The sequence below is a fragment of the Diospyros lotus genome, chromosome 12, assembly GCF_014633365.1.
Source record: "Diospyros lotus cultivar Yz01 chromosome 12, ASM1463336v1, whole genome shotgun sequence".
Lineage (NCBI taxonomy): Eukaryota > Viridiplantae > Streptophyta > Magnoliopsida > Ericales > Ebenaceae > Diospyros > Diospyros lotus.
In genome coordinates this window covers 13,486,642-13,513,987 of record NC_068349.1, presented here as the reverse complement: position 1 = coordinate 13,513,987, position 27,346 = coordinate 13,486,642, and the positions used below count along the sequence as shown (strand labels likewise).

The 27,346-nt window shown below is 40.2% G+C and overlaps 1 protein-coding gene across 2 annotated transcripts in view; it reads right to left on the bottom strand.

Moving 5' to 3' along the window:
* Positions 1–26,926, bottom strand: part of LOC127786617 (tRNA nucleotidyltransferase cca2) — a 122,253-nt gene extending 95,327 nt beyond the window's left edge. For both annotated transcript variants that reach the window (XM_052314123.1, XM_052314124.1), the window contains exons 1-3: positions 26,570–26,926; positions 23,664–23,794; positions 7,241–7,358 (exon numbers count right to left, since the gene is read on the bottom strand). In XM_052314123.1, coding sequence (XP_052170083.1) covers positions 7,241–7,358; positions 23,664–23,794; positions 26,570–26,905 — 585 coding nt within the window. In that variant the 5' untranslated portion in view covers positions 26,906–26,926. The remainder of the gene's footprint in view (positions 1–7,240; positions 7,359–23,663; positions 23,795–26,569) is intronic.
* Positions 26,927–27,346: the final 420 nt, after the last annotated feature.

Below are 27,346 nucleotides of genomic sequence, written 5' to 3'. Positions count from 1 at the left end.
TTAGTGTCATCCTTTTTCCCCCCTTATCAAAGGAGACCTCCATCCGATTGAACTCGAAACTTATGGGGCTCACCCTTTTCATCCAGTTAACCCCAAGCACCACGTCACAACCTCCCAATTGCAACAACCTAAGATTCGCTTCATACCCCTCTCCTTGCATCTCCCACTTAAACCCATAACAAGCCAAATTGCTCAGTACCTTGCCCCCATTAGCTACTGTCACACTCAGGGGTTGAGTGTTCGAGAACGAGCACTTCAACTTTCTGGCAATATCCTCATCAAGGAAGCTATGGGTGATTCCGCTGTCTATTAAAATCAACAAGCTCTTATCCTTTACCTTCCTTTCCACCTTAATTATCTTATTGTCGGTCACCCCCTTCAATGCATGGAACGATATCTCCCCATTGTTCTCATTCCCAGACTCCTCATACTCTTCAATTTCATCTCCTTCTTCTTCTCCTACTGCTCTTGAACTTCCCTCCAAAAGAAAAAGTTGACGCCTACATTGATGCCCCGAAAAATACTTATCCCCGCATTTTAAACACAGCCCGGGTTGTCTCCTCTGGTCATTGTTCCTACCACCTGACTGGGGCATCGCCTGTGGCCTTACTCCGATATTGCCTCCTGTCCACTCACGACTTACTCCTCTCCCGCCTTGGTGGGAAGTCCCTACTGTCATAGCTTTAGTTTGTTGCCTCTATTTTTTCATCAATGCCTCCACCACCATTTCCTGTAACCTAGCACTCTCCACTGCTTGTTGCACCGTTCTAAGTCAAATCATCTTAACCATTGGCCTTAGATCATCACTGAGGCCACTCAAGAAGCTGGACACAAAATAGGCTTCAGACAGGTGTGGGTCTTGGCTGCTCATGAGAGACCTAAGCTCCTCAAATCATTTCAAGTAGGTTTTCAACTCTCCCACTTGCCTGAGTTTGTTAAATTCTTCAATAATGTTGATCATACTCCTTTCCCCAAACCTTTCACATAGTTTCTCAGTAAATTCTCCCCACGTAGGTTGACCCCTCACACTGATCCAACCCTGGTACCAAGCATCCACTACATCATCAAAATAGGCAATCGCTAAGGCAACTCTCCTAACTTCTGGTATGTCATACCATTCAAACATCCTCTCACACTTCCACACCCACCAACGGGGGGGGTTGTCTCCTTCAAAAACAAGTATCTCCATTCGGGGCAAGGGAAACCCCAGTTGTTGGCGATGTCCCTGTTCTCCACGATCTCTATGATGCATTGCCCCCATCTCGTCATCATGTCCACTCCCCATATCTGGGATTACAGGCGTGAGATTGCCTATATTGTTTTGCAAGTGAGGCTCTGTTCTATCTCTAGGAGGGAATTCTGGGGCCATACTAATTGGGTTTTGACGTGTAAACATCAACATAAACTGTCAAAGTTGGGTGCCCAATTCTTCCCTCATCTGCATCATCTCCTCTCGCATCTAGGCCAGCGTTCCGTCCAACCTTCTTTCCAACCCACTTATGGAGCCTTCAACCCTATGGTCAAGTGCCATGATCGCGTCATGGTTACACCCAGTCCCCGACTCCAATTGATCGACTCGTTTCTGGAATTCAGACATGGAGGAGCTAACTAGTTGCAACTGGGACTCCATGTTTTTTATGTGGGTTCCTTTCGCCATGAGTTAACAGTAGTTTGGCCAGAATTGAGCTCTGATACCAAATTGTCACGGTGTGACAATAAGAACTACCTTGAATCCGTGAGATTCAAGGGCAAACAATGTGAGAGCAAAAAGGAGGGAAAGAAAGAGAGGGAGAAGAAGACGAGAAAAAGGAGCAAGTAGAGGGAGAGTAATGTATAAAAGTTCTATTCATTTCATGCCCTCTCCCACAAGGTTGGGAGAGTTAATATACTCGCTCGAGTGGGCTCAGATGCAGTGGATCACACCCTCCCAACAGTTACAACTGATTCCCTTGTCCTTTTCCTAAACAGATTCTTTTGTCCTTTTCCTAAGGCCTCACACGTGGCCTGACACTCTAATCGACTGCTAGCTAGAATTGAAATACAATAACTAAAATAAAGAAGCCACAATGTAGCAGGGAATAATAATGCTAACAGCAACATAAAAAGCAAAAATTTAAAAGTGGCATGTCCGTGACAATATGGAAGACCAATATAGAGATTATTTTTGTCATTTAGCAAATCTCTTGATGATTTTATAGACAGGGGGTGCAAATACACAAAAGGGAAGGAGAAGAATGAGCGGTCTATGGCTAATCATAAAGGAAGACAGCCTTTCTTAGGTCTTTCATAGCTTTGCCAGAAATAAAAATATAGGCTATGAAAAAGGTGTCCAAATAATCGATTGTTGGTAGGTGAAAGGGCATACACCTAGGCTATAAGGCAAGAGATTTCAGCTAAGGAATAGATCTTGTAGGATGGACCTACAATAGAGTGATAGAGCCACAACCAGTAAGTGTCTAAGGCCCTTCATCTAGGCAAGGTAGGAATATTTTATCTGCAACAAGGGACAAGTGAAAGCTGGACAAATTTTTCCAACAACTTTCCTACAATCTCAAAGAAAAGTGTGTTGTGTGAGGAGTTTCAAGGAAGAGACAGGATAAAGCTCTAAAGTGTGTGTGAACGGTAGTTGTTGTGCTTGTGTGAGGAGAGATTTGGAGCAAAACTCTCATTCTTATAGCTGAGGTAACATCACTTTATATTTTCATGTTGTGCTTGCTGTATAGATGTTTGTGGCTTGCGTGCAATGTGTATTTGAGCATGGATGAATCATGCATGGAGTATGTGTTGAACATTGAATGGAAACCAATGCATTATGATTAGTCTTTCCTATGAGACTTGCCTCTATGGTAGGGAACACCTCCTTTTTAGAGTTGTCCTTAAGCTTGTGGGTGCCCTTGACCCTATCTCCCTCACTTATATGTGATGGATCCTTGAATACTACTTATCCTTAGGGTAGACTCACTCAATTGGAACATTGTGATGAACTTGACCACAACAATGGCTTCAAACAAATTTCTTACCCCTCGTTATTGAAGCTCATGTTTTACCCACATTTGTAGTCTTTCACTAAACTGAAGAGGTCATTAGTGGCCAAGTTTAGATTTGCAACCATGTAGTTGTGAACTATACCTCACACGGTTGCCAACAGTGGTCTTTTTCTTATAGCTCTTAACTTCTTCCTTTCCTCATATACCACACCCTCAAGAACAAACTACCTATTCAACTCCCCACTAAAGTCATCCCATGTTTGGATGGCACACATGCCCCTTTTGGTATATGCATGCTTCCTTCACCACCATAGGATAACAATGTCAAACAATAGAAGCAGTGCCTACATTGGTTGAATCATCCTTCAAGCCTGAACCTTTAAAGTACCACCCCAACTACCATATAAGTTTTACACCTCTTTGGCATTACTCATCTCGATGAACTCTTTAGCTTCGACACATTACCCATGAATCTCCGACACCCTACTTGTGCTAGAAACTTGCACCGCAAGACCTTGGTTCTCCAAAAAGGTAGCCTTTAAGTTGTTGAGCTAGGCTTACATCACACACTAGTGGCATCCATCACCTTTCACCTTTCATGGTGTGTCCTCTCCATGACACTCATGATCTCCCCCAAATTAATTTAGCTATTCTAACATAGCCTCAAGGGGTTCCTCATCGCACTCAATCCTCATGTGTTCCCCTATGCTTCCCACAACATTCTCAATGACAATATCCTCACCTCAAGGGGAGAGGAGACAGCTTCACCCATTGGCTTGCTATAGCTATAAGATTTCTTGCCTCCACAATGGGGTCCTTACCCCTCATGTCCTCCTCAATTTGTGAATCCTCAGCACATTCAACGTCATGCTTAATTCACAACCTTTGCCAACCTACTCCTGAACCAAGCTTGTAACAACCATGACCTTTTCAAGTTTTTTATGACCAGCACTTGGCAGAATTCATCCCCTTGGCGATGCTAAATTAACCTTTCAACCCTCTTAGAAAAGATACACAAGATTTATTATTCCAACGGTCACAATTGAATTCTAGAATATTCTATACACAATATCTATTATATTTACATGGAAACATTCCAAAACACAAGAGGAACTAGAATCATCCAGAACCCCTAGAACCTTTCAGAAAATTCCAATACTCTCCTCAAAGTTCTAGAGAACTTTAAAAGCTTCCAAAATCCTTCAAGGTCTTCCTTTCCTCGTTGCATGACATCCAAGTATGCAGGACATCACACACTACTACACAATTGTGCTTTTTCTCTTGCTTCAACATTTGGATTTTCAAGCTCAATAAAATCTAGTCTAATTCCTAAAGCAATGAACTAATACAAAAGAACTGTGTCCCTCCAATTGTAGATATGTACTGCATTTCTGTACAAAATGAAAGAGGGAAAAGAATTCCTCCAATTCTTTATCGATGTCCTGCCATAAAATAAAATGTTCAACTCCAGTTTAACTCTATGCAACTGTGTTCCTGCATGCAAGAAATAAAATGAAAACCTTCAAATCAAAACAATAGCCTAAATAAGTTTCTTATTTCTGTGGCCACAGTTTTAAAGCTCAACTAAGTTTTAAGGGAACCCTTGCTAAAGTATATCAAGATTAGAATCTAGTTCCAGGCATTAGTGAAAGAAAGAGCACTTCTTTCATTTTTTATTTGTATTCATGGCTAAGCTAACTAAAATAGGAACCGGCCTCATTGTGGTGATTAGAGGACAGCCTGATCATTCACCTCTAACTCCATATTAAAAAGAAAGTTGACACCAACTGTTTCTAAATATTTTGAATCATTATTAGTAAAACATCAAAACAGAAATAAAACGGAGATGTATAAAAAAATTGCCAGTTCAATGGCTGGTGTTTTGCTGCCAACCAGACCAGTTCGTTGGCCAGTTCTTGGTTTTCCAGGTTGAACCAGCCAATCCACTCAAGTTCTCTAAACACTGCATGTGCATAAAAATGTATAGGAAATGGTGCTACCAACTACAAAGAAAAAAAGAGATTGGCATCAAAATCCAGAAAATAGAACAGATAAAAGCCAAGCTATAGCATAACTGACAAATCGATATAGAATAATTTGAAAGTATTCTCACACATTTAATTACATGTCACCAACCAAATGACCTCCCAGTAGTCGTATAAAAAATAAGTTACAGATTAGATAGATTCCAAAATAGTATGTCATAAAAGTTGTGAGACCAAGGACCCTGCAAGTTACCACCCTTGCCTAAAAGCCTTAACATATTATCCAAAAAATATATAACACACTATCTGGCACCTGCTTCACATTCAACCACATGGTTACATGTAGACAGCATAAGCTTGAGCAAACTAATTAAGAGCAAACCAAAATGTCAATGTATTTTGCAAATTGAGCCAATAAAAGGCAACTAATTCCTAACTCATCCATCTACAAATTTTTTATCTAAGTTTCTTAATTAATAACTGAATTTTCCTTCATATCAGCCTACCAATCTGGGAGCTACTTCAATGGCTATAATCTCCATGAAAGCAAGATCAAATGTGTGGGAAATTATGGTTCCAACAACCCTCAAGACAAGGTCACTAGGCCTTGTACCTTGATAAGATCCCCACTCATTCCCTGTCTGTCAATAAGGTCAGTTGGACTCATCCCTTTAGACAAGGTCACTCAAACTTGTCTATCAACAAGGCGACTCAGCCTTGTCCTTTTAAAAGGCCCACTCCTCAACCTTGTCCATTCAAACTTGTGTCTTGAAAAGGTCCCTCTACCTTGTCACTCAGTCTTTTGCCCCTAAACTTTGTTCATTCGACCTTGTCCCTCATAAAATCTCTTGATCTCGTCCCTCAAAACAAAGTTGCTGCAACCCATGTATTTCATTGACTTCGCCATACTTTGAAGCCCTTAAGGTGGGGCTCTAGAGTGACCTCTTGGCTCAAGGCTACTTGGAGTATTGTACTCTGGTGCCTAGAAGCTAGATGCTCATCTTCAAAATTATTTTCTCCTGCCCAAGAAGTTGTTCTTTAGCAATCTATGATAGAGAATAAGGGCATTCAAGTTATTTCTCCACATGGGAAGGCCAGCACAAAGTGCCACCAGCCATTTTGGAGCCTTCCCCAAATGAAACAACCTTCCACGGGAGGGTCATTAGCATGTGCCAACTATAAATAGGGAAGCCAAGCAAGAAAAGGATAATATTTGATTTATGGACACTAAGCCCAATATCTATTAAATAACTCTCCTCCAAACTACTCTTAACATTTCTCTGCCCCCTCCATCCTCAACAACCTCATCTCAACAACTAGCAGTATCCCAAACTTCCCATCCCAATGAAGTTCTCAACAAAATTACTTTTGAATTTCATTCAAACACGTGCAGTATATATTTATACTCACTCTCAGCAACTAATCATAGGAGCTACTGTCACGACAATACTTCTTAGTAGCATGAATTTTAAATTTTTTGCATTATGCTGTAATTTGTAGTATTACTTTTACTGCTAATATTTCTTATTACTGCTGTAATTTCTAGAACAGTTTGTTAGCCAATGATTGCCCATGTGTAAAGGGCTAGAATAGGACAAAAGATATTCTTACAGCCGTTGGGAAAGGGAGGGTCGTCTGTGGCAGTGACCATCCTACCTGAATATATCACCTTCCAAGTCTCTCTTGGAAGGGTAACGAAGATCAATAGAATTTCTGATATTCCTCCTCTCTTCTATCTTTCTCTCTTTCTACATCTCTTCTACTTCTCTCTTTCTCTCTTCATTCTCTCTGTTTTCTCTGCTAAACCAATTGAACCTTCCCAACTCAATCGGAATTAGGAGTGTGATCCTATTGTCACTTCACAACCGTGACACAATCTCCTGTGATAAGTAATCACATTTTCATACTCTCTTTTACAGAACACTGGTTACAATAATCGATTAACCTTCGGTTAAACAAATGATATCTTTGGTTCTTAGACCAGAACTTAAAAATATTATCAACTAAATATAATTGTACAAACATATTGAAGCAAAAATATGAGACCATATGATACTTTTTGGGAAATAAAGTAACTGAAAATCCTAGAAGTTATTTTTTCTGGAAAAAGAAACACGCCTTTGGGTCAACAATACAAAAAAGCAGGAGGACTATACAACACTAGTGAGCACTAGCAACACAATAAAATGGAGTTCTCAAGACAGTATTACATTGCAAATGAACGTATTTAGAGCAAAAAATAGACAATCAATCAAATGATCAAAATACCATGGTAGGAATGCGACTATTCTCACTATAGTCTTCAGATCGCAAGTTAACAAAATCAATCCATATGTCAAATAGACGCATCCTTGCCGTTTCCAAGTGTTTAGATTGGTCAGGATTGCTGCAAGCCAAATCAATGGAATGAAATTATAACAAATAAAATATGAGAGGCAACATTTTAAAGCTTGTAGCAAGTGCAACCATGCTGACACATGAGCAAACTTAATTGGATGTAATTGATCACAAATTAACAATTCAAATAACTATAACAGGCCAAAGTATAAATCTGCTTTTCCGTTCTGAGTTTCTTTTCTTAGACACAAAGCAAAGCTGTAAAAATAGAACACAACCAATCAAACAAATATGGTACAACAACAAAAACAATTTAAGAACTGCACACAGACCTTTGATGCAAGAGCAAAATCCTCTCCCAACCACTAATAAAGGGAAACAAAATGATTCCCTTTATACAATGTATCTGACTATGCCATCAAAAACTCTCTCCATTCTCATTCACAAAATTTCAAAAACCAACATGGGAGGAAACAAGCACAAAATCAAATGGGCCCTTACTCATCCACCAACATCTAAGCATGTTGACAAATCCTCTCTCAACCACATATTCTCATTTCTAAAGGGACAAGGGCAGCCCTAAAACCACTTTGGCAGATAAGAATGGGATGTGATTAGCAAAGTAGGAGGGAAAGAAACTTCACAAAAATTTTGGAAGATGCACCACTCACCAGCTAGAGATCAAGAAATGATCGATGAAAGAAAAATAGGGATGCTTGACAACTACCTTCCAAGGGCAATCAATAAGGGCTTGTCTAGTTACATAAAACATCTTCCAGCTTGTGAAGCTTAGGAAGAAAATCCTAGCTTTTAATATGTATATACGATTAATTAAACTCATAGACTACACCTATATATATATATATATATATACAAAATACTAAAAGGGCCATGAGCCACGGGCTCTAATATAAGATTAACCCTAGGTGTACTATATAAATATAACCATATAACTCAACACTCCCCCTCAAGCTGGAACATATATATCATATGCACCAAGTTTGCTACAAATATACTCAATTCGAGGACCCCCTGAGAGACTTAGTGAAGACATCTGCTAACTGATCATTGGAATTGACAAAATTTGTGGTAATATAGCCAGATAAAATCTTCTCCTGAATGAAGTGACAATGTATCTCAATATGTTTGGCCGTCTCATGAAAGATTGGATTGGAAACAATATGTAATGTAGCTTGATTGTCACAAATTAATCTCATCTGTGATATCTCCCCAAACTTGAGCTCTTGAAGCAATTGTTTTAACTAAATAAATTCACACGTTGCCAAGGCCATAGCACAATATTCTGCTTCTGCACTCAACCTAGCAACAACCTCCTGCTTCTTACTTTTCCAAGATAATAGGTTTCCTCCAACCAGAACACAATATCCTGAAGTAGACCATCTATTTGAAAGAGAACCTGCCCAATCACCGTCAGAATATCCAATTACTTGAATATGACATTTGTCCTCATATAATAGTCCTCTACTTGGAGTTCCCTTAATATACCTGAGAATTCAAACTATCGCATCTCAGTGGCTATTGCAAGGAGAGTGTAAAAACTGACTGACAACACTAACTGAGAAAGAAATGTCTAGGCAAGTGATAGTGAGATAATTAAGTTTTTCGACTAACCTATGATATCTCCCAGGATCAGCAAGAGGCTCCCCTTGTCCTGGTAAGAGCTTTACATTAGGGTCCATAGGAGAATCTATAGGTTTACAATCAAGCATTCAAGTTTCTTCCAGAATGTCTAACACATACTTTCGTTGAGAGAACAACACCAGCACTGGACTGAGCAACTTCTATGCCAAGAAAGTATTTAAGTAACCCCAAATCCTTAATCTAAAAATGATGGAAAATATGTTTCTCTAACTGAACAATGCCATCCTGATCATCACCTGTAATAACAATATCATCCACATAGACAACCAAGTATATACATCTCCCCTATGATGTGTGTGTATAAAAAATCAAATGTTCAGACTCACTACGAGTCATACCAAAGTCTTGAATGACAGCACTGAAGCAACCAAACCAGGCTCGAAGAGACTGTTTCAACCCATATAATGAGCGACAAAGTTTACAAACCAGCCCAGACTCCCCCTGAGCAACAAACTCAAGAGGTTACTCCATATAAATCTCCTCCTGAAGCTCACCATGTAAAAAGGCATTCTTAATGTCCAGCCGATACAACGGCCAGTGGCGCATAACTGCTATAGAGAGAAACAAACACACAGATGACATCTTAGCAACAAGGGAAAAAATGTCATCATAGTCAAGACCATAAATCTGAGTATACCCCTTGGCAACTAAACGAGCCTTAAGGTGATCGACCTGCCCATCAGGACCCACCTTGACAGTATAGATCCACCGACAGCCGACAAGAGATTTCCTTGGGGGTAAATGAACCAAATCCCAATTACTATTGGAATGCAAAGCAATCATCTCATCCACCATTGTTTGTCACCACCCCAGATCAGAAAGTGTCTCACTAATAGTCTTAGGTACTAAACAAAGGATAAGGAAAGCACAAAAAGGAGCCAAGAGACGGTGATAGCTAAGAAAATTATAAATGGGGTGAGGATTGCGAGAAGAACGGGTACCTTTCCGAAGGGCAATAGGAAGCGAATCCTCAAAAGACAAGACCGCAGCAGGTGAAGAAATTGAAGCAGGATGTGAGGCAGCAAGAGTCGTTGAAGTAGTAGGAGACACTGGAGAAGGCTCAGTAACAACATCTCCACTAGGAGGAGACCGAGGCTGATGACGCCGATGATAAACCTACAAGGAATAGGGAGAATAGGAGCAAGAAGACTCGAGGGAAAAGGGATTGCCTCATAAATGGGTTGACACTTGGAATGAGTTGAAGAGTAGAAAAGAGACGACTCAAAGAAGATAACACCAACCGAAAGAAAATAGCGGCGGGTGTCAGGAGAATAACACCAATAACCCTTCTAAAGGTGAGAGTAGCCAAGAAAAATACACTTGATGGACTGAGCAGACAATTTATCTTAACCTGGAAACAGATTATGGACAAAGCAAGTGCAACCAAAGACACGAGGAGGAAGAATATATAATGGTTGATCACGAAACAATAGAGAGTAAGGAATCTAGTGCTGAAGAACCGAGGAGGGCATCTTGTTAATGAGATAGCAAGTAGCGAGGACAGCTTTAGCCCAAAAGCGAAAGGGGACATGATGATGTAGAAGAAGAGCGCAAGTAGTTTCAATCAAATGTCTATTTTTACGCTCAGCAACCCCATTCTACAGTGGAGTATAGGCACAAGACTACTGATGCAAGATCCCCTGAGAAGACATAAATGTAGTAAAAGAAATAGAAAAATACTCAGGGGCATTGTCACTACCCAATACTTGAACAGAGATATGAAATTGCGTTTTGATTTCAGCACAAAAGGATTCAAAAATTGAGAATAACTCAGAACGATTTTTCATTAATTATAACCATGTACAACGGGGGTGTTATGTGATGGTAAAATCCCATTAAAACTGAAAGGAAAATTCTATAGAACAACTATAAGACCAGTCTTGCTATATGGCTCAGAATGTTGGGTAGTCAAATACCAGCATGAGCAAAAGACGAGTGTAGCGGAGATAAGGATGTTAAGATGGATGTGCGGCCATACAAGGAAGGATAAGATTAGAAATGAAGTTATTCGTAATAAGGTAGAAGTAGTGCCAATCGAGGAGAAGATGAGAGAGACTAGACTAAGATGGTTTGGTCATGTGAGAATGAGACCAATAGACGCTCCTGTGAGAAGAGTTGATGAAATGGAACAATTAGTCAAAAAAAGAGGTAGAGGCAGACCCAAGAAGACTTTGGGAGAGACATTAAAGTTTGATATGAAATGTATGGATCTAAATGAAGATATGACAAAAGACAGAAATACATGGAAGTCTAGAATTCATGTAGCCGACCCCACATAGTGGGATAAAGGCTTGATATGTTGTTGTATAACCATGTACAACGAGAATACTTGTCGATGAATGTTAGAAAATATTAAAGACCCAAAACAGACACGACACGACTAAGACCCCAGACATTGGAATGAACTAAAGCAAACGGGGACATAACCCGATTATTGACACGCTTTGAAAAAGAAGTGCGAGACTGTTTTCCAAGTTGACAACACTCACAATAAAAAGACGACAAACTGGGGACCATCTTCTGAAACTTTAGCCAAACTAGGATGTCCCAAATGATTGTGGAGAGGAGCAAGAGACTCAATCACTGAGCAAGCAAAGGAAGATACAAGAAGGTTGAGATGATAGAGACCCTGCGACTCACATCCAACGCCAATCATTTGTCCTGTACCGCAATCCTGGATAGTAACATAATGGTTATCAAAGGTGATAGAACAATTTAAAGCACGCGTAAGTTTACTAATAGAGACAAGATTAAAGCGACAATGAGAAAGATAAAGGACAGAATCTAAAGGCAGAGAAGATGGTTTGGCAGTGCCAACAGCTTTAGCAACCGCTTTAGACCCATTGACTAATGTTACAGAAGGTAAAGAAATAGAATTAGTAAAATGAGAGAACAAATGGGGATTATCAGATATATGGTTAGAAGCACCTGAGTCCAGGACCCATGGTCTTAAAGAGGATAACTGAGTGAGACAAGCAGTGAAATCACCAGAGTGGGCGATAGAAGCAACTGTGGATGAGGATTGCTGGGACATCTTATACTTGAGATACTCATCATAGTCAGCCCCAGTAAGAAGGACAGATTGCGGTGGATGACCATCAAAGAACTCAGATTGAGAACCATCAGCATGAGCAACATTAACATGAGGAGGGCGGCCATGCAACTTATAACGTTGTTCCTTAGTATGCCCAACTTGTGACAGTAGTTACACTTGAGGCGTTTGCCCCGATTACCACGATCTCCTCCTTATTCGCCACTACTCTGAACCTGTGAAGCCATAACTAAATGATTACCTACGGAAGAGGGAGGCACTATAGGAACAAATGAAACCCAAAGAAGACGAGAATACACTTCATCCATAATAGGTACAATAGGACTAGCAAGAATCTAATCACGAATAGGAGCAAGTTCAGGACCAATGGCAGCAAGAGTACACACCATGAAGAACTTATCCTGCTAAGCTAGATCTGCTGCAGCAGTCTTACCAGCAGGTAACAAAAAGTTAAATTCAGTTACAATAGAGGCTGCCATCCGACCAAAAAAATCAGGAAGAGTTAGACCCTGCTGTCGTAAACTGAGCAGATTAGACACCATCGAATACAAGCATTGAATGTCATTAGTGTATAGCGCCTTGGCCTGAGCCCGCAATTCAAAGCACGTGGTATAGTTAGTATAGATTGGATGAAGAGAATGATCAATTGACTGCCACAGGAGACTGCACAACAGAGCATCAACTCTCTGCCACTCAATTTTATCTGTGGTCACATTCTCGATCTTGGTAGTTAGATGATCCTGTAAATCTTGAACCATACACCATAGTTCAACCACCTTAGACCAGGAGATATAATTGGAACTATCCATCAACTTCTCAATAGCAATGGCTAGAGAGGGAGATAGAATACCAAAAAATGAGCTAGTTTTACTTGTACCGGCCATGTTGGACAAAAAATGGAGCCCTACAAGATCAACATATCTGAAACAAAAGAGGTTAAATAAGCCAAAAAGAAAGGCTGGATGATCTAGCATAGAGACTGAAGCGTGGAGGCGCGCTGGAGCGACGACAAACGGCGGATGCCGATGGCGATGGATAGCAGCGAATGTAACATTTCGGTATTTTAGAAATTAAAAAAAATTATTATTATTAATTTGAAGTGATTTATGATTTATGGAGGTTTTGTGGATATGAAGAATTTAGTGAGGAATGTTAAATTTATTGAATTCTTAAATGAAAACTAGATTCTCTAGTTAACAAAGAGATATATTAATATATTTATACCTAAAGTAAAACAATAAAATAATTAAATGAAGGAACCGGTAGCAATTTGGAAGGTGGTGGCCATGTGTAATTGTATGTACATTTACATAATGAGGTAATATATAATATCTCAAGTTAATGTATTATATTAACATCATATATTATATTAAGTTAGTAAATATATTGTGTGTTATATATAAGCAGAGAATGCCATCTTAAGCATTATATATATAAATGTAATATGGTGTGTGTGTGGGACGCGTGGCAACGGACCTAAGCCTCCATTTTATTCTACTTTTGGAGGAAACTTCATGCCCAAGGTTTTACTTTCTTCCGAGAATTCTTAGTGAGCGTGGAAAGCATTTGGAGTTCTCTCTCTCTCTCTCTCTCTCTCTCGTTTGATTGCAGAAAGCACGCTGGGCATGCGTCTCCCTCAGTGCCTCTGTTCCGTTTTCTTCTCTTCTTCTCTCCCTCTCATCTTCTTCTATTATCTTCCAATCATGTTCTGCCAATATGGCATGGGTATATATAATAAACCTGTTATATGTAAAATGAGTACTGAGAGGAAGGAAAGGGCAGCAGCGTGAGGCAGCCGCGTGAGCCATTCCGTGCATTCGGTTCTTCCTTTTTCCAATATAGGAGTAGCAACGAGTTAAAGCTTTGGTTTCACAAGTGTTCTCTTAAGTACGATAAAGAAGCTAAGGCAAGTTCCTAACTCTTTCATTATGAGCTTGTATTCCTCTACAAGCCTCTGCCATTATTTATATTTTGTTCCCTCCCTTGTTATTACTCGGTTCCACGTATTAATTATATAACTATGCGTGGCAATCATTTTTATTATTGGTGCAATATTTCTTGCTAACCGACACGGGGCTTTGTATCGCCCCATTTTTTTGGGAATGATGCTGCACCTGGTTGGGTTAGGTTCCAGAAGGGTGTGTGTGTTCCAGTTGTGGATCTTGGGTCTTTGTGTGTGGGATTATTATTTATTTAATTACAATTGATGTTGACAGTGTGTGTCAGGGTTGGGTTGCATTCATTAGGGACACATGCTTTGTGTGAAGGGGTGCGTGAGCATTGGCACGATCCGGTTGATCTAAGAGCCAATTTAGGTATACTAGGTGAGCATATGCATTTAGAACATTTCGCATGCGTGTATTCCTATGTGGGCATAACATGGCCTGATGCTTGGTTTATGGGAGCCTTGCCATCACATTTATGCTGCAGAAGCCATTGCATTTCTTATATGTGTTGCATTGTATGGTTCTATGCGCGCGGTGATTCTGGTTTCTCGAGGTACCTTTTTCGGACAGGAGTACCGATCCGAGGTTGTTATCACAAACGGGAGGACCGTTTCGTTTCAGGCAAGAGTACCGACCTGAGTTTGACATTACACACGAAAATATCATTCTGTTTCAGGCGGGAGTACCGACCTGAGATTATATTGGTTATATTTGGCTTGTGGTTTCATGCTTGCCAGTTCATGGCAACGACAGGTTTGTTGGGGTCTTGGGTGCTGGTGTCTTCTATGTGGCCCCCAATGACCATTATGTGCATGTTTATTTATGCAATTTTCATTTGACTTGTGGTTCATGTTGTGCATGTGTATGTCTTGGGCACGGGGGTGTGGGTTGTTGCTTGTTTTGCATGGCCGTGCGAGTGGTTTGAGGTTATATCTTCAGCTATACTAGCCTTGTTTCTCGTTATATTTACTGAGTCTTGTGACTCACCCTTGTTTTACCATCATTCTAGGCAAGGGAAAAGCTAGGGTCGCGGGCGAGAGTGGCAGTGCGTAAGTTGGCTGGATATAACGGTGTACAAGGCAGTCCCAACTAGGGCTGGCAATGAGCCGAGCTACTCGTGAGCTGGCTCAAGACTCGACTCGAAAATTAGCTCAATAAGCTAGCTCATGATACAAATGAGCCAAGTTTGAGCTCAAATATTTGACTCATTTAGTAAATGAGCCGAGCTTGAGATACCATTAGCTCGATGTCATGATCCACGTAGCAAGGAGAGGGAGATAGAGTAATTAAATGTAATAGGCAGGGAGAAATAGCTATTAGCAATATAGGCAGTAGTATATGCTATAAGGGGGTACAAGTTTGTTGCTGCTTAGGCGGGTTGTACATTCCCTAGCTGTATGCGGTTAGCCGCACATGGGCAAGGAATCCAGCTATATATTCAGCTGTTCCTTGCCACGGATGGGTATGAATTGATTCTAACAGAATTCTGACATTCTCTCTCTCTCTCTCTCTCTCTCTCTCTCTCTCTCTCTCTCTCCCTAATTTCTCTCCCTATCTGTATTCTTTCTCCTTCGAACAGTCCACTGGACGAAGGAATTCTAACCAAGGTCCCCGAGAGCTGACATTTTGGTATCAGAGCACGACTTGGGCAACGAACAAAGCTGTAGTTACCCTCACCATGGCGGATGGAACGAGAATGAAACAAATGGAAAACCAACTACAGCAAGTGGCGACATCCATGGCGGACATGCAGACCAGAATGGGTACACTCGAATCCTCAGTAGGAGCGGGAGTGGATAATCGAATTACCCAAGCCATGGAGAGGTGGCGAGAAGAAAACCGGGAGCAGAGTGCTCTGTTGAGGGGACAACTGATGGAGCAGATGCAACAATTCGTGAGAATGTTCGCATCGCAACAACTAGTGAGACTTTCAACAGAGTTTCCTCCCAAGGATAGAACGGAGCCAATCCTTCCTGGGGCAGGAATAGAGCCTCCGCATGCTGGGGTGTCGGAATTTGAATTAGAACCAGAGATGATGGAAGAGAGCCTGATGGGAAGAGGACCAGGAGTTCAAGCTCATCGGAATCAGCCGAACTTCCCGGTGCCGAAATTAGACATCCCACTATTCGATGGGGAGAATCCGAGATGGTGGACCAGGAGGTGTGAACGAATGTTCGCACTATACCAAGTTCAGGAACAGCAGAAGGTCATCCTAGCATCTGCCTACTTGAATGAAGCGGGGGACGCCTGGTACCAAGGATGGCTTGCGTCCAAAGAAGGGAGTCCGTGGAATGTATTCGCAAGAGACCTCTGTACGAGGTTTGGAGACAAGAGTTTGAGGGACGTGATCGAGGAATTTAACAAGCTCAAACAAGAAGGAACGGTGCAGGCCTATCAGCTCAAATTTGAGGAGCTGAGGTCGTTGATGGTCATGCACCAACCCCACTTGACAGAAGAGTATTTTGCGTCGAGTTTTATCAGTGGGTTAGGAGATGAGGTGCGACCGATGGTTAAAATGATGCAACCGGGGATGGTGGAACAGGCTGCTGACAGTGCAAGGCTGCAAGAGATGACGATTGAAGAGCTGATGAGAAAACAAAGAAACCAAGTTAAGGGGGTCATCACCGGAAGATGGCAGGCGGGAAACAGAGCCGCTGGAAGGGATACAGGACAAGGAGGCAAAGGGGTCTTGGCTTTGCCTTCAACAATTCCAAATCCTGCTAATGGGGGACGATTGATGGAGCAAAGGCGCCAGGCGAGACTCTGCTACAAATGTGGAGATAAATATTTTTCTGGGCATAAGTGTAAAAGGCAGCTGTTAATATTAGAAGCAGAGGAGGAAGAAGAAGAAGGGGTAGACGGGACTCCAGAAGCGGATGAAGAAGACAAAGGGGAGATTTCTCTACACGCCCTTAAAGGGTCAATTAGCAGTAAGATAATTAAGGTGGAGGGAAGAGCCCGTGATGCTCAGGTCATGGTACTTATAGACAGTGGGAGCACCCACAGCTTCTTGGATGAGACTATGGCCTGAAAGTTAGAATGTGAGATCTCCAGCTCTCCCCCCCCCCCCCCCTCCTCTTTCAGTAACAGTAGCTAATGGAAATAAAGTTGTGAGTCAGTCCTCCTGTGTGGGGTTTTGCTAGGAAATCAACGGTGAAGAATTTGTGGCAGACTTGAGGCTATTGAAGTTGGGGGGTTGTGATGTGGTGCTTGGTGTAGATTGGATGAAGGGGGTCAGCCCTATCAGTTTCGATTTCAATAAAATGGAGGTAACTTTTGAGAAGAATGGGAAGAAAAAGACCCTAACAGGCAGTCAAGAGTCAAGGGTGTGTAAGATGATTTCCGGGAAGAGGTTGCAAAGGATGTTTAAAAACAAACTTTACCAGGTGGCCCAGCTTTTCTCTATACATGCCATAGAACTCACACAAGAACAAGGAGTGCAGGAAGGGGAGGTGACAATGGCTGTGAACAGCAGCTCACATGAGCCCTGGAAGGTACAAGAACTCAACTCTCTTAACATGCTCTTAATTGAATTTAGGGACCTCTTCTCTGAGCCAACTGCTTTGCCACCCAAAAGATCACTCGACCACACCATTAACTTAAACCCAAATGCCGAGCCTGTTAACCTAAGGTCTTACTGCTACCCACCTAGACAGAAAACTGAAATAGAAAAACTCATCAAGGATATGTTACAAAGATCCATCATACAACCCAGCCATAGCCCATTCGCATCTCCTGTATTACTTGTCAAAAAGAAGGATGGTTCATGGCGGTTTTGTATTGATTACCGCCAACTTAACGCCATGACCATCAAGGACAAGTTTCCCATACCAATTGTTGAAGATCTGCTTGATGAGTTAAAAGATGCTTCTGTTTTCACCAAACTCGACTTAAGATCCGGCTATCATCAAATTAGGATGAGGCCGGAAGACATCCCTAAAACAGCTTTCAAAACCCACCAAGGGCATTATGAATTCATAGTAATGCCATTTGGCCTCACCAATGCCCCAGCAACTTTCCAAGCCTTAATGAACCAGATTTTTGAACCACATTTACGCAAATTCATATTGGTTTTCTTTGATGACATTTTGATCTACAGCCCCACTTTTGCCCAACACTTAACCCACCTTAAAACTACCCTTGAGTTCCTTAGATTCAATAAATTGTATGTTAAAGAGTCGAAGTGTGCCTTTGCACAAAAGCAGGTGGAATACCTTGGGCATATTATATCAAAAACAAGTGTGAGTACTGACCCTAGCAAGGTGGCAGCCATGGTTGCTTGGCCGAATGTCAAGGGGCTGAGGGGATTTTTGGGTTTAACCAGCTACTATCGACAGTTTGTAAAGGACTACGATGTGATCAGCCAGCCACTCACCAATCTGCTGAAAAAGGATGGATTTCAGTGGGATTCCAAGGCAGAAGAAGCTTTTAGAGATCTTAAACATGCTATGAGTCAGGTACCTACCTTAGGCCTGCCAGATTCTAGCAAGACATTTGTTCTAGAAACGGATGCGAGCGCTAAGGGGATCAAGGCAGTACTGGTTCAGGATGGAAGGCCGATAGCATTCTTAAGCCAAGCTCTAGCTCCTAGGCATCTTGGGCTGAGTATCTACGAGAAGGAGCTACTAGCGGTATTAATGGCAGTGGAGAAATGGCGGCATTACCTGGAAGGCGAGAGGTTTGTGATTAAAACAGACCGTGAAAGTTTGAAATTTTTGCTACAACAAAAGCTGCACACCCAGCTGCAAAGGAAGGGGATGACAAAGCTAATGGGATTGGACTATGTTATCCAATATAGAAAGGGGAAGGAAAACCTAGCAGCCGATGTGCTATCTAGGTGCTTCGAGGAAGGAAGCCTAGCGGCAATCACCACCCTCGTTCCTGACTGGTGCCAAGAGGTAGCTGACAGTTACAAAAAAGCTGGAAGAACCAAGGAACTTCTTCAGCAACTGGTAGTAAGTCCAGCCTCAAGACCAGGTTACACTTTGAGCAATGGAGTAATCAGGTACCAAGGGAAGCTGGTGATAGGCGAGGATGAGGAGTTAAGAAAGAAAATAATAGAGGCATTACATGCCTCCCCTATAGGAGGACACTCAGGAATTGAAAACACCCATCACAAGGTCAAACAACTATTCCAGTGGGCAGAGATGAAGAGGTATGTCAAGGATTTTGTTCTAAGCTGTGATACTTGCAGGAGATGCAAATCTGAGAATGTAGCCAAACCAGGGATGCTGCAACCTTTGAATATACCTGAAGGACCATGGGAGAGTATCTCAATGGATTTTGTTGAAGGGCTCCCCAAATCTGAAGGAAAAGACTGCATCATAGTGATAATAGACCGGTTCACCAAATACAGCCATTTCATCGGATTAGTTCACCCCTACACTGCTCAAGAGGTAGCAAAGGTGTTCTTGGATCAGGTAATTAAACTACACGGTGCACCAAAGGCCATAGTATCTGATCGCGACAAAATCTTCACGAGTTTGCTATGGAAGGAGTTAATGGGGCTGCTGGGGGTGAAGTTACATATGTCAACTGCTTACCACCCTGAATCTGATGGCCAAACCGAAAGGGTGAATCAGTGTCTGGAGATGTATCTAAGGTGTTCTTGCTTCCTACAGCCAAGAACTTGGCACAAGTGGCTTCCCATGGCCCAATGGTGGTACAACTCTAGTCACCACAATTCTATAAAAAGGTCACCTTTCGAAGCACTCTATGGCTATAAACCGCCTCTACTACCATCCTTGGGAGACTCTTCCACAGTGGCAGCTTTAGATGTTTATCTCCAGCAAAGGCAGCCAGCGTTACAAGTGCTAAAAAAGGAATTAGCTACTTCCCAGAACCGGATGAAGCAATTTGCAGATAGGAGGAGGAGTGAAAGAGAATTTCAAGTGGGAGAATGGGTGTATTTGAAGCTTAAACCAGGTCACTTAAGGGCATTACTGCAAAACCCCAGCTCCAAGTTGAATCCAAAATACTACGGCCCATTTCCCATCACTGCAAAGGTGGGAAATGTAGCATACCAGTTGCAACTTCCCGAAGGCTCCAACATCCACCCAGTATTCCATGTGGCACTCCTTAAAAAATCGGTAGGGACTCAACCAACAAGTCCTACTCTACCCGACCTTCCCAGTGCCAATGACAGCATTAAAGAACCGGTGGCGGTGCTAGATAGGAGGGTGATCTACAAGCACGGGGCCCCTATTCCTCAAGTACTCATCAAGTGGTCTCATCTTCACTCGGATAGCAACACATGGGAATACCTGCCGGACATGCTTCGCCAATTTCTGAGAGTCGCCAGCCTCCTCCACATTTCTTGGGGACAAGAAAATTTTGAAGAGAGGGGTAATTGTCATGATCCACGTAGCAAGGAGAGGGAGATAGAGTAATTAAATGTAATAGGCAGGGAGAAATAGCTATTAGCAATATAGGCAGTAGTATAGGCTGTAAAGGGGATACAAGTTTGTTGCTGCTTAGGCGGGTTGTACATTCCCTAGCTGTATGCGGTTAGCCGCACATGGGCAAGGAATCCAGCTATATATTCAGCTGCTCCTCGCCACAGATGGGTATGAAATGATTCTAACAGAATTCTGACATTCTCTCTCTCTCTCTCTCTCTCTCTCTCTCTCTTTGTTCTCTCTCTCTCCCTAATTTCTCTCCTTATCTGTATTCTTTCTCCTTCGAACAATCCACTAGACGAAGGAATTCTAACCAAGGTCCCCGAGAGTTGACACTCGACTCATTTGGCTCACGAGCCAGCTCGATATATTTATATATATATATATATATTAATTTTATAAATTTATTGAATAAAAAAATATTTATTACTTAATACTCAATAATAGAAATATATACTTAATAATTTTATAAATATATTATTTAAATATATATATACATAAAAGTAAGGTAATAGTCAATTTCGAGCAGAGCCAAATCGAGCCAGCTCGTAATCATCATCGAGCTGAGCTCGAGGTAAAAAAATCAACTCATATCGAGCTCAAGCCGATCTACGAGCTCAAGCCAATCTATGAGCCAAACTAAAGTCAATCAAGCTAAGCTCGAGTTGAACCTAGCTCGGCTCAACTCGGCTTATTACCAACCCTAGTCCCAACCATTCAAGTCCTGTGGCATCGAGAGTCTCTGGGAGTGTTAGAAACTTATTTTGTCTTTTCTTTTGTGATGTACTGATATGGACTTTGTATATATGGGCCATGAAACCGCGGGGGTAGCGGTTGGCTATGTATGTATGTATGCGTTTTGCGGCTTCGCTTCCGTTATGTCAGGTTTCGTTTGTGCTTGCGTGTGGATGTCTTTTCCATGTCTGCTTTTGTGCCACCGCATGACGACCTTCTCACGGATCTCCTATGCTAGCAGGAGCTCCGGGAGGTGGGTCATTACAGTGAATGGCGACGAAACCACCGGGACCGGGATGGACTAAAGGAGGCAAGTCCAATGGCAAAGACAGCGTTGCGATCGGAGCATTGGAGAGAGAGATCGAAGCAAAAACGTCTCCGTGAACAATGTGAGAGAAGCAGCGCATGGCAGCGGCAACGGTGACGGGCCTCCGGGGTCCATAGATCGAAGGCCGACGAATGCAACGACAGCGACTGTGTGCGTGATCAGTGGTCGGACAGTAGAGAACTGCTGCAGACCAGTAGCGCGAGCAGTGGGAACGCAGTGGGCGGCAACGGCGGTGGCACGGCAAGCTGCGACGATCGACGGTGATGCGACTGACGGTGGACATCAGTGATGTGGGCGGCGAGGGCGGCAGCTAGGGTTTGTATTTTGGCTCTGATACCATGTGAAGCTTAGGAAGAAAACCCTAACTTTTAATATGTATATACAATTAATTAAACTTATAGACTATACACCTATATATATATACAAAACACTAAACGGGCCATAGGCCACGAGCTCTAACATAAGATTAACCCTAGGTGTACTATATAAATATAATCATATAACTCAATACAGCTTATCTCCAATTTTTCACTCTCTCTCTCCAGTTTTCTTTTTCTACATAAAATTTAGAACTCAGCATTCAATTGTTAAATCTAGAGAACCATTTTCTTATCTTGGAAACATAAAAATATGTTCAAAATAGTTATACAAAACATATGTTTGATTATTATATAATGCAATATCATGTAATTAATAATAATTAATAATTATTATTATGATATTAATAATTATACTGTTGTTATAAATTAATACTGTTAATACAATATATATGATATTGCTAATGTTATAATATTGACAGTAATTTATTATTAATATTATCACATTAAAATTTTAACTAATTAGATTAATAAAATTATAAGATTAGAACCAAGTGAAAAAAAGAGTCTTATAAGATTTGTATTACCAATACGATATTCATGATATTAGTACTATTATAAAATTAAAGATATTGATTATAAATTTTAATTCTAGATCACTAATATTATTGTTAATAACATTTTTTCTATTTAGTTGAGCCAATTTTATTATTCATTAAAGTTTTTCATTTTAGATATTAATTTGTTGGTATTGCTAATATTCTCACGTCATCATCATTTTCAATTTAATATGACTTATTGTTAATATTTTATTATTTATAAAACTAATACTGTCGATATCCTAATATTATAACATTATCATTACTTTCAGTTTAATATGATTTTTTAATATTTCTACAGATTGCCATACTGATTCAGAAGATTGAATGGAATACTTGGAAAAAAAACAAAGGAGTTTGTCCTACACTTTCTGGTGTGCTGCTTCCTGCCACTACTTTTAGCACATCCACTCCTCTATTGGTTTTTTCATATGCTAGAGTGAATCCAGTTTCTCTAGCAGAATTAGAGTTTTTCTCTTCCTAAACTGGAAATACATGCTTCTATTGAGGTTTTCTTTCCCCCAAGCACCCACCCCCTTGTGTAACCCGGAGTTTAGGCTCATTAATTTTGTGTATAATTGAACCAGTTTGAACCTAATGCACAAGCCCCCCCCACACAGTATCCATTTTCTTGCTTGCGCACAAGATTGTTATGTGGATTTGACTAGAGCATCAAATCCTCTTCATAACTCCTTTCTTACAGGCTATTCAAGGTCTATTGGCTTTCTTGCTTATGCGAGTAGTCAATTTTCTATTTATTAACAATTTTACTATTTATATTATAATACTAATATTGTAGGTATTTAATATTCGGAGATTTTAGGAGTTTTTCTTCTATTTAAATTTGTAATGTGTATCTTTGAGTGTGTGAAATTCAATTGTTCCGAATTCACCCTGATTTCCTTAGTGTGTTAATCTCTAAAACTCTAAGGTTTTACTTTGTTCACTATCCATAACCATAACTCTCTTTGATTTTGATCCCACAAGTATTATGTTGGTTGTTGGCTACCTAATGCAACCCTCCCTACTTTATTTGGGGTCTTGGGACTAGCTAAAAACAAGAACATCAACAACACTAAAAGTTTTGAGGGAAATACTCAATCCATAGGGAAATAATATGAAGGATAGTTCAAAGTCATTACTTGTGTTTCTAAAACAATGAAAACCAAAACAAAAATTAGGAAACAAGAAAACAAAGCCAACATAAACATAATTATTGTAATTAAAGGTCCTCTATCAATTTAGTGGGATGGGAGGGATGCAAGAGCTCCACTATTATCTCAACTAGTTCAAGAAGAAATGAATAGAAGAGCATACCATTGGATGATACCAATTCCTTGCGCTTCTTCCCCAGTAGTAGACAAGTACTCATTGACCTTTTCACAAAACTCTCTGCCCAACATGTTGTCAATAGCAATATCAATATCATAGCAATCTTTCCCTAGAAGCTGCAAGAAGAAGAATTAGCACCAACTTCTTATCAATTCTTATGAAATTATAGAAACTTTGCAAGTCCAAACTTATCTCTGAATCCATTGCATTTGCTAATCATCGTTTTACTTCTTCATTTTTCTTTTATACTTATACTTTCCTCAGTTTCATCAATCTTGCCAAGCAAAAAACAAAAAGAAAAAGACAACAAAATAGGCATTACTAGCTCTATACAAATTCAATAAGTTAATGGTATGGAGACATATTTCCTTGTTTAGTTATTATAGAAAAATAGAAGGTAACTGATATAAAAGAACTAAGCTAAACCAGTGTGTTAAAAAAGTGCGCCTTAAGCACAAAGTGCAACATGCTAGGGGCTTTCTTTGTGTGATGCTCAGCGACTTTAGCTGAGCACAATTAAAGCGCACTTAAAAATGCAAGAGGGTTTTTTCATCAAAGAATAAGAATGGTTGGATTTGTTTAAATTTTTGCAATAGTGTGGCCGCTTGCTTGGAATCCTAACCCAAAAAAGTTATTATCAAATCTTAGAGAGATCTAAAATAAAATCATATATACATTTGTTTAGGGAAAAAAAAAAGAAGAAGAAGAGTTAGCTGTATTTACCAAAGCAAAAGATATTGAAGGAAACATGTAATTAAGTGTAACTTAGGTGTTGCTAATTTATTCCTAATTGTTGTAAATTAGGGATTAATGATAGATTCCCAATTGTTGTAAATTAGGGATTGATATTGTTGATTGATTGCAAATTTATGATTGATTGATTAGTGATTGTTGTAAATTAGGGACTGATTAATTAGGGATTGTTGTAAATTAGGGACTGATTAATTAGGGATTGTTGTAAATTAGGGATGATTATTTTTCTTTATTCTTCTATCCAATCCTCTGTTTTAATGAATAGTATGGCTTTTTTGCCAAACTTTTACAAAAAACAAAAGAAAACTCAACAAAATAAAAAAAGAAATTAACATATTCAGATCCTTTCAACTGAAAGTTCAAACCAATTTGTCTTACAAGTTCCATCAGGACCAATAGCTTACTAGATTGTATCCTTTTTCATATCTCCTATGTGTTTGCTATTGTTGCACGAACTTTTAAACTAATATAAAATATAAATGAAAAATGGTAGCTCATCTTTTGTTAAATTTGTAGCCCCCTTCTTTTTTAGTTTTTTTTAATGATTGCTTTTATAGTAGCTTATATTTTTATGCTTATAAAAGTTTATATTATTTATTTTATTTATATGTGCTTCACATAGTTTAAGCACATGCTTTGCACTTAAGCTTCATAGGTCTTCTACCCTTGGCGCACTTAGCGCTTTTCAAAACACTAAGCTAAACTATTTGGCTGCATTTAGCTAGGATCTAAACATCAGTTACTTGTTTCCTTTTAGAAAACAACCTAATACTTAGACCAAAGAAAAACACCTGAAGTATACTTTGTCCAACAATGTTTTCATCTTTTCCAAAAATAACAACCTTGTTGGAATAGGGTTGGACATGACCAATTTGGGCTTCCCAGAATTAATTATAGCTCAATAAAAATGACCATTGGCAAGGACATGACCAACAACTTCTCACAATCCGTTGATACTTTACTGCCAATAACAACTATTCAACAAGTAGCCACCATAAAAATGAAAAACATCTCATGGGAGAGGATGCAAAGGCACCACAACAAGGGGTTGTGTTTCCATTGTAACGAATGCTACTCTCATATGCATAGGTGTACGATTTCTCAACTTTTAGTAGATGAAAGCAATGCCTCACAAACATAAACAAGGTGAAACCAAACCCCACGTATGTGCATAATTAGTGGTGAAGTACATGGAAGTTGGGTCCTAAGAATGTGGTTGTGGTGATTAATTTTTGTTGCCTTTGGCTGTTATTTTACTTTACTCCTTATTTCTAGTAGTGTTGGAGTTTTGTGCGAGTGGATTAGATAATTTAAGACGTAGTCAACTCCATGTAGTACAGGGCTAATGTGGTTGTTTAGTTGTAGGGCAGCAAGGTGCAAGAGTCTCTGCATATTCATGTAGCTATTATGAACAAAAAAGGTTAGAAAAAGTTTCTCTTGTGGTATCTTCCAATTCCACATCTGGAACTCTCTTTTCTATTTTGGATCTAACATAATCCACCTGTAATTAGAGAAACAACTGGCCCAGTTGAACTCTAATAACAGATTTATCAATTAAAGTCGATTCTCTACAAATTTTGTACAGAGAGTCTCTATTTCAGAATGCTCTTCCTTCCCTTTTTGTGTGATTTATTGAGTGCTAGAAAGTTGACTCTTGTGATTTACGAGTGTTGTTCCTTACTACTGACACTCCATCACAAGCATGTCCGTGTCTTTTCCTCTTCAAGCGTGTGCATGTAGATCATCCTCTTCACGCAAGCGTATACTTATAACCTCGCTTCCAGATTTCTATTGTACTCCTACGTACTCTAGTTTTAGGATCGACAGAAAATTTGTCTGAGTTTGTAGTGAAATAAAACCGTTGGTATTTTCAAACTTATCTTTTCCAAAAACTAAAAGAAAACACGAAGAGCAACCAAAATCGGCATTTTGTTCCGAGTACCCTAACTTTCTTCCTTCAACAGTTCGAAGCACCAAATAGAGGCTTACACTTCGAACCCAATTCCCTTCCCAGAAAACTAACCAAGGCGCCCAGTAATTACGATACATGCCTCAACAACAAGCGACATTTTTCAGACGAGAAAACAATATTTTCCAGGGAAACGAACAGAGCAGAATGAGCAAGAGGAGTATCGAACCTTGTCGCGGACCCAACCGCCGGCGACACGGAGCTGAGTCTGGAGATTAAAGTGGCGGAGAACTTGAAGAAGGCGGTCGAATATCTGCTTCTCCTTGCCCGTGAGATCAATTTTGTCCCTCACAGGAACCCGCGGCGGAGAAGCCGGCGTCGACATCGCTCGGTGAGGACGGCTGAACCCTAGGAACCTGAAGTGAAGGCTTGAGTTAATAGAAATAATATTGGGTTTGATGAGTCGGAGTCGAAGGATAGAGGCCTTGGGTTTGGGAGGATTCAGAGACGCTGGGAAAGCGAAGAGGCGGTGGGCGTTCAAACCAGCAGCAACAGCTCTATTCATCTCACCCTTCCACTCTCGGCCTCACTCTCGGCTGTTGTAACCATTTATTTTTTTCTTTTCTTTTCCCTTTTGTCTTTCTGTAAATAAATATAATAATAATAATAATTGATGGTCAACTAATATTCAAAAGGACTTAAGATGAATCAATTTGATTAAAAAATAAAATAAGATTCAAAAGAACTTAAGATGAATCAATTTGATCAAAAAATAAAATAAGATGAGATAATTTATTATTCTAAAATAAATAAAATTATCTTATAATTTTAAAATTAAAATTCTGATTAATCTTTATTTTCTAAACCTTATCAATTAAAGTTTTATCCCCTATAAATAAAGATTCCTACAAAAGTTTGGGACATATAGAAAATTACTCAATATCATATATTATGAGTATTATTAGAGAAGAGTGAATATTTGGATTGTAACTTGAGTGTATTTTCT